The 12,138-nt window shown below is 43.7% G+C and overlaps 1 protein-coding gene across 1 annotated transcript; it reads right to left on the reverse strand.

The window, feature by feature from the left end:
* Positions 1-2,212: 2,212 nt before the first annotated feature.
* Positions 2,213-9,879, reverse strand: LOC115567964 (transcriptional repressor scratch 1-like). The gene is made up of 2 exons (XM_030394932.1): positions 8,830-9,879; positions 2,213-3,099 (listed from the first exon to the last, which is right to left on the reverse strand). The coding sequence occupies exons 1-2, from the start codon at positions 8,942-8,944 to the stop codon at positions 2,372-2,374; spliced, it is 843 nt and encodes a 280-aa protein (XP_030250792.1). The 5' UTR covers positions 8,945-9,879; the 3' UTR covers positions 2,213-2,371.
* Positions 9,880-12,138: the final 2,259 nt, after the last annotated feature.

Here is a 12,138-nt window from a genome sequence, read left to right on the forward strand (position 1 = left end):
CAGACTCTCCTTTTGTCCCTTTAACCCTAAATGATGTTAGATATCAGCCGACCCTATCTCTATTTGAGTAATCTCATGTCCGAGGAAGATGCAATTATCAAAATTTCCTTTGACAGAGATTCACATCTGAATATTAAACACATTTTCCTTTCAATTGTTTAAAACTTGACTTGTAGACTCTGATTATCTGTGTGTCCCCATCGGCTCATCAGCAGGCACTGTGTGCTCACAAGTGTGTCTATGCAAGGTTACAATGGATACATATGGCATATAAATAAGCGCGTCATGTTTTTTTTATTTTTGCAGATCTGTGTGTCCTCAGTCTGTCTCTCAGGAAGCTCCGTGAATCTGCAGAAAAGGTTTCTGAGCTGCAGAGAACTGGGTTCAGCAACACTGGTATTGGCCACCGAAATCAAAGGGTGAACCATCGACGGGTCGGGGTTTGATTAGAGTTAGCCTGCCTTGTAGGTATATCACTCATAGAGTTAGCCTATGCTCGGCCCAGGAGGGTTAAATGGGGCCTACTGCAGAATAATCAGGACTCGGGCTAATGCGTCTTCTGGACTGTGAAAGTTAAGCTGCAATCGGACCATCCAGCTAAAGTGCATGCTTTTTTCTGTGGTTTAAGAATGCACGCTTTATGGTTTGGAAGTGCACTGGAGGGGTAGTTGAATAATGCATTGCATTTAAAGCCGACCTTGGTCCAACTTCAACAATGCACCAAACTATTGAAAGTATACAGAGAGTTGTGTTCTGACCAACATTTTGGATCGATGCACGTCTCATCGCACAATGCTTCCAATCTGATTTCTGTATTCACCTCTTATTGTCAGTCATACAAAAATAAGATAGGTCTGTTATGCTTATTAAAAGGTCTGTTGTTACATTATTTGGCTGCGTGATGTATGAAAGATCTCCTCGATACATCTTTAAACATCCCAGAACCTTTCAAAGAATGGCCAGTGATCCAATCTGAGTAAAATGTTTGGAGGCCTAATCCAAAATAGCTTCTCCTGCTAAGTCTCAGCAGTCTTATTTCATGCTGGAGTTAGCCTAGCACAGGTCGGTCGGTGTTAGAGCTATCCTACAATAGGCCTCACAACCAGCAGGCAGCTGATCCCAGCCTCTCTAGCCTACATCCTACATTAGTTCTACTCACTAAGAGGCAGGCAGTGCATAACAAGAGAGGAAAGACAGGACTTTTATTTTCGTTACTCTAACACTACATTGGCATGTTCCCTGATGTCTGTAATATTAGTATTCTTCTGTTTATGACTATAGGTGAAGTAAAACATACCTGATTTTTAAACTGCTATACAGTAGTAGGTAATACTTCATAACTTCATCATAAAATACCATGCATTAGGTGATTATTGCTTTTAAAGAGTCCTACGGAGGCTCCAAGAGAAAAAATATTGCCCTCAGGTTCTATCTATAGGATTTTGGCAAAAAATCATAAGCTTTTTATGATGTTGGCATAGATTTCATTTTTTTTTTTTTCAATTTTTTTTTGCATGCAAAAACGTTGATAAGTAAAAAGGTAAACAACATAATAGGAAAAAATAGTACTTAAAAAAAGTGACATATGCTTTGGCCTGTAGTGATAGAAAGAGGTTGGCAAATATCCTACGTACATATACAGAAATGAAAGTGCAACCAATAAGTTAACGGCATCGCCTCATTGTTATCAAATCAAGTATAAACACACAATAAATAAAAAAGAAAAAAAAGCTCAAATAAATAAATAAAATAATAAATAAATAAATAGTATTTTTACCTCAGTAGTGGAGAGAATATGGTCACTTGGTGCAGCAGAACGTTATTATTATCATTAATATTATTATTATTATTACTATTATTCCCCCAAAAAACAAAATCAGACGGAAGAAACTCTTTCACTGCCTTTCAGTGCAGGGAGGAACTCAGTGGCTGGAGGCTTACAATTGTCTTTGTCATCATCATCACCACCATCAGTGTCCCAAAATAAATGGTGCCGTACTGTATCTAGATGCCAGAGGGAAGCCATGTTAGTATTATTGTCTCTGTCCAGAACAGACAGAGGAAGAGGAGTGGGTTTTTTTTTTGTTGAGGAAGTGCATGCGTAGATCAGTTAAATCCTTAAGTGGGCAAAATCTCAAGGAGAGAAAAATTGTGCTATCTTCATCATCTTCATCGTCGTGAATAGGCTCCGAGGGAAAGCGAGGCGGGGGGGGGGGGGGGGGGGGGGGGGGGGGGGGGGGGGAGTGAGGGAGGAGGGAAAGCAAGGTCATATTCTGACCAAAAATAGATTGTTTGTGTCTGCAGTTCATTTTGTAAGGATAATGGTAGTTCATGTCTGCAGTTGTGTCTGTTGTTTCGTCTATGCAGGGGGTCATGCATCTAGGGGACCTAGAGGGGAGAAGGGGCCTTTGAAGCAGGCTGACTCGTAGTGCTTGTTCAGGTAACTCTTGAGCGCGAAGGTCTTGTTGCAGCGTTTACACTTGAAGTGTTTGAAGGCCGAGTGGGTCTGCATGTGCGCGCGCAGGTTCGAGCGGTCGGCGAAGGCCTTGCCGCAGTGGGCGCATCCGAACGGCTTCTCGCCCGTGTGAGAGCGCATGTGGCCCTGCAAGAGCCAGGGCCGACTGAACGCCTTCCCGCACACGTCACACTTGTGCTTGAGGTCGTGAGTGAGTAGGTGCATGGCCATGGCGGGCATGGACACGTACACCTTCCCGCAGGTCGGACATTTCTTTGCCAGCTTGCTGTCCAGCGAGCGGTGTGTCTGTTTGTGCCGGCTCAGGTTGGAAGACGTGGCGTAGGTTTTGCCGCACTCGTTGCAGGTGTGCCTCTGGATGGTCCGGGGACTGCTTATAGCTTTCCTCCTTGAGCGGCCATCCGTGATGAAGAAGGCATCGACTGTGTAACCCTCGCTCACCGCCGCATCTCCGTTGATGTAGCCGTCGGTGATTTCTGAGCCGGGACTGTCGGGAGACTCCGAGTCAGGTGCCCCGTAGTCACTGTGGATGCCATCGTAGAGGGGGTCAGGGGAGGGCACCTTGATCCCGCTGTCACTCTCGGCGTCGTACACAACGGGGCTGATGTAGTCACTGATGTAACCAGCTGACATGGAAGAAAGAAAACAGGGTTAGGTTTAAGAATTTCTAATAAAAATGGGTTTACACTGAATCCTGGCATGGGAGATACAGACATGTAGCCAAGATACTCATACCAACGGCTGCACAGTTTAGTAAAGATCATATTCTTTTTGTTTTGATGGGCATTATGAGTGTGGTGCAATTCACAATTAATGTGAATGTTCATTTGTGTATCACATTTTTTATTTTCTGAAAACTGTTAAAGTTGCACTGTGAAGTTTTGGGGAAGACATTTTAATGAGAATCTTCTTTGACTGATGTTTAATGCTTAAACAAACTTAATAAACAAACTCTCTTTATTTTCATGACTGAATAAACAAACTGACCTTTAAGGACAGCACAGTTTCATACTGATTTACTTTGTTTACATGTGGCGGACCTGGCCACATTTCTATCTTCAAACAGTGTTCTGTGGACCTTATTGTCCTCTGAGAACAGCTTGTTCAGTTATGGAAAAAATTTCGGAGTTTGTATTATTACCTCATCGTTTCATCTCCAAAATGACATAGTGCCCCTTTAAAATCATGATTATGTGACATGTTTCGGGGGTCTGTATCAAACAAACATGTTTTCTTAGATCTGGAGAACAAGATTACAAGGACACAGCATCTCTGCAGGTCTACCGGTCTTCACTATAATGTTTTCTCGCACATATTACTTTTATCAAAAAATCCTCTGGTCACTTTGTCATATCTCAATATTTCAATTAATTGTGCAGTTCTGCTTACAACAATATAAAATGTGTTATATTAAAACTATCCCAAGAGGCACAGAGGGGCACATCACATCACAGGAGAGACCCATGGTTTGTGTTTATTTGATAGAAAGAACTGCACATGTCTGTCTTAAAGCGAGACAACAGAGAAACGCCATCAGACTGCAATAGACAGCAGGACAGGAAGTGAAATCAGATAGTCCTCTTTTCTCAAGCCTATCCTTCTTCAAAGAGTCAGTAACGACAAATATTCAGCACACTGACCAGCATTACACAGTGTGGGTCGGGGGTAATTAAATAAGTGCCTACTCAGCGTTGTTTACACACTGACATACAGCTCGTTGCATACAGCTGTGTGGTGTTTTTTCTGCCTCTGCATCCCATTTGACTGCATTTAGTATGACACAAAGGGCAGAGACGACGAGTCGACATAAACATTCCGAACAGCTGCTTCTGACATGTTACTGTATGTAGACAAACGCTGTTAAACCGTTCACAGAGCGCTACGGTTGGACATGAATGTTCCCATGAAGGAGCAGAAAACCAAAGATGGCAACACAGAGCAATACAAACAGAAAATGTCACGATCATCAGTGGTTATATGCAGTTTTGAGGAGCACTTCCTCTCACTCTAGATGTGCTGATAAAAACACTTCTAAGCTGCCACCTGTCAGGTATAAAAGGACACAGACTACAGTGACAGCCAGACTCCTTCAATATGTCTCTGGCCTGTATTAACACTGCAGCAGCTATGTTCCAGCCCCTGCATTTACCCTGCGTAAACGCTGGATGATTCTCAATTCACCATCACGAAAGCAGAACCGACTGTGACTACTTTAAACAACTTCTCACACACGTGAAAGTCCCTTTTTCCAACACGTAACATCTGTCTCTCTCCTCCTGCACACCTGTGGCCGCTGGCAGTGGAGTGTGAAAAAAAAAAAAAAAAAAAGCCTGCAGTATTAGCCCAGAGATAATTCAGCAATATAATTCCACCTAGTTCTCAGAGGTTGCAGTTAAAACACTTCTTCTGGGAGAGATAAATGCACACAGGCTGACCCTGAACTTGAGAAAGCTGATTTAGAGTGCGAAAACGAGCATCAGCACCGCGGACAGCTCCAGTGCGGCGCAGGTCGCTGGCACAGAGGCTGAGAGGCTGCTGTGCCGACTCAATCAGAGCAGTCAACAGTGAGGGGAGGTTTTCACAGATCAGGGGGCTGAAGGCTCGCACGGCAAAATACAGTGACTGACACTCACAGTTTAGATTTACAGTAAACGAGCAGGTTGGATGATGCCAACACTCCCTTTAGACAGAAGGAAAAATACTGATTCTCTCCAGTTTGACGTATGTTTGTCAGCAGCATCGTGAATATGTGACTGTGTCTGCATGATAGCAAACTACATTTTGAGCCGCATGATAAGATTTGATGAACACAGCACAAAGATACATACCAGCACATATGTAGAAGAGCACACACGAGGAAATACCTTTACATTTGGGTCACTAACAGTCTAAACACAGTTTGTGAGTGAGTCAACACACACACACACACACACACACACACACCAGTCCACACCAGTCAGTTTAATGTGGCCTTCTGTCTTTGAATCTATTGTCAGTGTTACAGGATAGGTGTGATATGATGGTTTGACTGAACGCAACTGATGAGCATTGATGGAATGTAACTAAGTACATTTACTTGAGCACTGAGTTAAGTAGACCTATAGTAGTTGTACTTCACTTGAGTGTCTCCATTTTCTGCTACTTCATACGTTCACTCTGCTACTTGTATATGTTACGTAGCAGACTGCATGCTGCATTATAGCCAAAGCACATTTTTAAATTAAAGGGGCTCTATGTCGTTTTGGAGAATAAATCAGAACTAATTTACAAAATGAATGCATGATACAAACAAGCTGTCAGGGAAAATAAGGTCCCCAGAACACTGTGATGCGAGAAAAGGTGGCAGGGTCCGCCACATAAAAACAAAGTTAAACATTATGAAACTGTGTTTGTCCTTTAAGGTCAGTTTGATTATCCAGTTTATTCAGTCATGAAAACAAAGAGAATGTGTTGATTTATTTTGTGAAGGCATAAAATTATTGAAATGTCTTCCCCAAAACTACATAGTGCACCTTTAATTTGGTAATCGGATCCAAAACATAGCAAAACACTGATTCCAAATATGAAAAATACTGAATATTGGGTCCAATACACAGACATTTTAAAATAATATCCTTACTTGTACACCAGTATGACTGTTGATTTGGACTATTCTTTGCAGCAGTGTTGATAAGTTAATAGACTTAACTGTCCCTGATTACATCAGGCAACCTTGAACACAACACTAATCACAAAAGTAGCAAAGTGGGGTTTTTCTCCACCTTTTTTCTCCATATTAAACATATACACCCAGTGCCTTCCCCTCATTTAACTTGTTTCGAAGTTACACCAACATTGACCTGACAAAAAACAACATACTGTCCACAGATACACAAGGGAAAAGAGCTGTTCTACAACATACCAAGATTTAACGTATTTCTTTCTTGGATATTTGCAAGCATGTCAGTTGAATAAGTTCATTATAGGGAAACTGTACATAATTGAAGACATTTCTTCATCACTAATGCAACCCTCATGTAGTGTGGAGGTGAAAAAATGCAGGATGTAACTGTTTTCTACATGTTGTTATTCACCCAGTCTCTCAGAGAGATTTCAACAAGCTCAATGTGACACCACATATCTGCCTACACACGATAACAGCAAGTACGTATCTGCAGCTGCGTCCCATCTGAATGCACACTCCCATCACACGCAAAGCACGGGACATGGGTGGGATATGAATTATTCCAAAAGCAGAGAGTTGTTGTGGGTTAGAGCTTGTGCTGCACTGTACGTGGAAGCTGCATGAAGCAGTTACCATCAGATGTTAGGGATGGAGACAAAAGGTTGCCGGGACAGGCAGCGTTGCATGTTGCTGCTGAGGCGGCAGATCGCGTGTCAAGCTGAGCGGGGGGCTTGTTAACCTCGACATTATAAATACACCCCTGACACCTTTTTTTGCTATACGAGCGCGGGGAGGGGGGAAAGCAGTCGAGACGGCGCACGGGATACACATGTTGATGTGCAACAGCGTGTCAATGACAATGGGGTGGAAGGAAGAGGCAGTGCGGTGGCTCCATTTACATGGCAATGGCATCCCTGGGCTGTTTGGTGTAAAATGTGACGCACACAGTCAGAGGGGTGTGAGGAAGTTCACAGCTTCAGAGGAGCACCAAGGCATGAATCACACTGTCCTCGGGACAGCTGCAACAAAGCACTGTCAGGCCTAAAGAGTGGATTTCAAAATAATATCATAAAGTAGTCTCTATATTCAATAATGTCACCAACACAGTCCAACATGCTGAATCCCCAGGTGCAGGGATGTGACTTTGATTCAGAATCTATTGCATTGACTCACATTCAACAGTTCATCTGCGCCTGTAGAGCGAGATAAGTAGTCAGGCCCGTCTGTGTTTTTTAGGGTTTTTTTTTTTTTTTTGTGACGTTGTGACGAAAGCAGGCGCGTGGCAGCTGTTGCAGCCACACAAAGAGTACCAACGCATTTATTTCATCCTGCAAAAAAAAATCTGCCAACTCTGCAAAAAACAGCACAAGGCGTACCTGGAGAGGGAGCACGGGGAGCATGTAAGATATGTGGCTTATTTTAACTAGACTAATCAGGAAAACACTTTTAGGTCAGATCATTCGTTATATAAAATATGATGAACCACTTATGTGTGCTGCACCTGTAGGAGAATAAGAGAGTATTGTAAATGGCAACTTAAGGTGTCATGAACAAAGAATTTCCACATTTCAGATGTTGTAAAGGTCCCATGTTTTGGGAATTTAGATTGCCATGTCTTTTCTTTTTTTTTACTATAAAGCAAGCATATGTGCTATTTAAAGGGGCACTGTGTAGTTAAGGGGAAGAAGTCCAAACTCAGAATTGTAAAATGTACAATATCAATGCGGAAATAACACAAACTTAGAAATACAAACAAGCTGTTCTCAGAGGAGAATAAAGTCCCCCAGAACAGTGTGTGAAGCTAAAAAAGGTGGCACAAAATTGTGTTGTCCTTTAAGGTCAGTTTGTTTATTCAGTCAAGTCTGTCTATTTTGTTTGTTTAGGCGTCAGAGCAATCAGTCACTGAAGAGCTTTCTCCTCTGATTAAAACTACGCAGTGCTCCTTTAAAGTCTGAGACTGATCTTTATCTCTGTTATCCACCATTCCCAGTGAAAGTGGACCAGATATTAATAAGCGCCGTCCTCTCTTTATCTCTTTTAACCCTACTTAGCCTGCCTGGGGGGGAAAGTCCCCGCTGACTCTGAGCCAGAATCGATGAAACATGGGACGCGCTGGATTTAGTTGATTTCTCAAGTGACCTTTCCGCTCCTGTAACAACTCAACTCCTAACGCTTAGAATAAAGGGAAAAAAAAGCCCAGCCTGCTCCGGCTCCCTGTGCTCCCAGTGAACGAGCCGTTGGACTGCCCGGTCCGATAGCAGGGTGTGTGTGGTGTGGTTACTGAGCCCGGCAGATCATCAGTGTTTCATCCGTGTCCATCGCTCTCTGATGCCTTTCATTCCCCATCAGGAAGGTAATAACTGTGTGATAACTGTAATCAATGATTATAGGCTCCTTATCTGCCTGGAGGACAGCCACGTCAGCCCACAGGTGCCCAACACTGTAGCCATATTATGGGATGTTTAGTTGTCTTTTTGTTGCAGGTGGTTTTTAAAGACAAAGTGAGGGAATCCCTCCAGGACACACCAGGTAAATCCATCTCTTCCTCACACACATGTAGCCTTATTTTGGAAGCCTGCCTGTCACATCCTCCTCCTCCTCCTCCTCCTCCTCCTCAGTCAGAGCGACTTGTATCTGAGACACCTGTTAATGCTCGCCGGCTGTGTGTGACTGTGTGGGCAGCCTGACCTACCTTTGTCATGGAGCCGCAGGCTGAGGTCCGTCCTGTGCCGGTAGGCGGTCTCCAGGTCCGCCCCGGCGGTGAAATCATCCAATTTCACCTTTTTTACCAAGAAAGACCTCGGCATGGTGGTGCGACACAGACACACTCACACACTGTCACAAACACAACGACACACACTCACAAACACAGCCGAGCGCCGACGGCCTGGCCAGCGTGGTGACTCGTCCGGGCGAAGCAGGAGGAAGATTGTCTTCAAGGTGTTGGAGGAAAGGATGGAAGGAAGGAAGGAAGGAAGGGAGCGCGAGCTGCTGGGAATCGATCCGGTGAAATAGTTGAGTTATTGGTTATTTCTCTGACCGCTTTAGTCCTCGTGCAAACAAAAAAGAGGAAAAAAAGAAGAAGGAAGAAGAAGAAGAAAGGTGAGAAATGCAACTTCAGCACCGGACAGCTCCCTCCGCGGGGGCAGCCTCGGGGTCTCTGTCCGAAAAACCCAGAGGAGGAGGAGGAGGAGGTGGAGGGCACCCTGCAGCGCACCGCGGCTCTCGGGCCTCTTTAAAAGAAGAGGAGGAAGAGATGGAGGAGGATGAGGAAGAGGAAGAGGAGGGATGCGAAGAAAATAAGAAGGGAACCAAATAAACGGATTTTTGGAAGCTTTTGGAAGAAGAAGCGTCGGACACCTCGTCCTCCCCTCTGCCGCAGAAATAGTCCTTAATTCCCGGTGATGACGACTTACTCGGGTCGGTTAGAAAAAAGAAATCACAGTAAGACTCCCGCCTGCGGCCGGAAGGATCAACAGCATCCCCTCCTTCTCTCTCTCTCTCTCTCTCTCTCTCTCTCTCTCTCTCTCTCTCTCTGTCCCTCGCTCTTCTCTCGCTCTCCCCCTCGGTCTCTCTTTCTGCAGCTTCCGCGAGCTGTTCCCGTGAGTGTGCCGTCTCGCGATCAGCTGTTGGCATTTATACGGCGCAGTGAGGGGGGTGGGGGGGGGGCTGAGAGAGAGAGAGAGAGGAGGGAGACAGAGAGACGGAGGACAGAGAGAGAGGAGAGAAAGAGGGATAAAGAGAGGATGGAGGGAGAGAGGAGAGAAAGAGAGGAGGGAGAGAGAGGGAGAGAGGATGGAGAGAGAGAGAGAGGAGGGAGAGAGAGAATAGGGAGAGAAGGAGGAGGGAGAGAGGATGGAGAGAGAGAGGAGGGAGAGAGAGAGAGAGGAGGGAGAGAGAGGGAGAGGTAAGGAGAAGGGAGATAGAGAAAGGGAAAGCGAGGAACGGGGAGGCAGAGAGAGACACAGAGGGAAAGAGAGAGAGGGGAGAGGGCGAGGATGGAGGGATGGATAGACAGAGGGGTAGAGGGAGTGCTTAATTTAATCCATCCCACATCCCCGGGGAGCGGCGACTGGCCCAGATGATTTATTGAAGCTGTTATCACCCCCCCTCTCTCTTTTTCTTTCTCTGTCTTTCATTCCCCCCCCCCCCCTTCATTTTTCGAGCGTGTGTGTGTGTGTGTTTGTGTGTGCGCGTGTGTGTGTGTGTGTCGCCATGTTTTTGGGAGATAAGGATGGAAATTGTTATGTTTATTTTCTTTTAAAAAGCACTCATCGATTTGATTTAGCTGTGATTTTTTTTTTAATATTGTCCCATTGTGCTGTGCTTTTTGTGTGGAGTCCTTGCACTACTTTATTTTGGGGGGTGTTCCTCTTCTTTTATCACCTGCTAAGCATTTTTTTTTTTTTTTCATGCGATGACATAGATTATATGTGGGAATATTAACCAGCATGCTGAGAGCCTGGTAATTATCATTAATGTGGCCCTGAAGGCAAATGGATGTAGACCAAATGGAGTGTTTTACCGTGACTGCAGGATTAATATGAGAGCAGAGTTAATATCTGCTCCAGGGTCACACTGGGTTCATTGACAAGTTTTACTGCAAGATCCGAGGAATCGTCTCTGCTCCGCGTCCATATTATGTAACGACAACAAAGATAATTTTAGGGATTAATGAATCATCTCTGTTCATGTAGCCTCACTTTCCCCTCTCGGTCCCTGAGTTTAATGATGTCACTTTAATAAAAATGGTAAAAAGAAGCCATAATTCAGGAAGAATGGCACGTTTGATTAAAGTAATCTAGCGATTTAATTTAAAGCTAAAACTGTCTGAAAGCTTGTTGTCAAGTTTGGCGTTTACATAAACTACAGACTGGGACTTTAAAAAATGAATACTGCCAGCTTTTAAGTGGTTTATAATCTGAGGGAGCACACTTTATCAGTCTGAGACCCGTAATGACAGTGTATAAATATGATTTAATTAGTCCCAGGGTGTGTAGATTACCGAGAATGTGTCTTCGTGAGACGGAGAAAACGTTGCTGTGCTTTAATGAGGCAGGTGTTGGACACACACGACTCGTGTTTATGGGCTGAAAGTTGCAGAACATCTGTTAAAGGTTAGAGGAAGTTCAGCGGATGGCTCAGAGATAAATCGAGTAAAAGATCAAGTACTCGCAGTGATGGGAGAGTCTGTCATATCAGCTCTGGCGTTAGAGAGTTTACTGGAGCTAATAGGGTGCGTTGTTGCAGACTTGTTAGTCCAATCTGAAAATGAAAACTCAGTGGTTATCTCCTCGGCCCCATGTGGATGGAGAGACGGGAGGTTTTGTTTTATAAAACTTTTCACCCAGTATCAGACTTTTAGCTCAGCAGCTTCAGTGAAGGTTTCAGCTTTTTAAAGAGGGTAAATAAACGTCATTTCAAATCAATTTGGGTTCTCCAGGCTTCCATAAATGATGCCGAATGTGCTGTAAGGTGCTTTTTTTTTTTTTTAATTTGTTTAAACACAAGTCTGTTCCTCTCAGTTTGTTATGAGACTGCTGCTGTGGAGCTCCAGAAGTGTTTGGTCATTTGGGTGATCTTCAATCCTTTCAGTCGATACTCGAGACCTGTGCTTAGATAATGACTCGGGATCTTTGGAAAATAAGACGATTAGAAACGTCATTTAATCAATGTAAGGGAAATCTCAACGCAAATAAATCCTTTTTTTTTTTCAAATAACTACATATAATGCATTTAATTATACAAATGAGTCCTTTTACAGTTTTTTTTAATATGTATCCATTTAACTATTGCAGAGTTCTGAGGTGTCATGTTAACTTCCATATAAGTACATGCAAGGTACCAATATCATCCTGACAGGGACAGAAATAGGAAAGGTAACATTTTATGATAACCTTACATGCTTTACCTTTGAGTTAGACTTGAGTTAATAGTTATTTTACTCTTAACAAACAATAAAATGCTGCATAAACCACTTTTTTCAACCCAATCAGCAGAA

The sequence above is a fragment of the Sparus aurata genome, chromosome 17 (genome assembly GCF_900880675.1).
Source record: "Sparus aurata chromosome 17, fSpaAur1.1, whole genome shotgun sequence".
NCBI classification, from domain to species: domain Eukaryota; kingdom Metazoa; phylum Chordata; class Actinopteri; order Spariformes; family Sparidae; genus Sparus; species Sparus aurata.

Excerpts from the sequence above, each read along its gene's own strand:
- LOC115567964 (XM_030394932.1), bottom strand. The coding sequence starts at position 8,944 with ATGCCGAGGTCTTTCTTGGTAAAAAAGGTGAAATTGGATGATTTCACC. Across the intron at positions 3,100-8,829 it reads CCTGCGGCTCCATGACAAAG|CTGGTTACATCAGTGACTAC; the intron begins GTAGGTCAGGCT and ends CTTCCATGTCAG.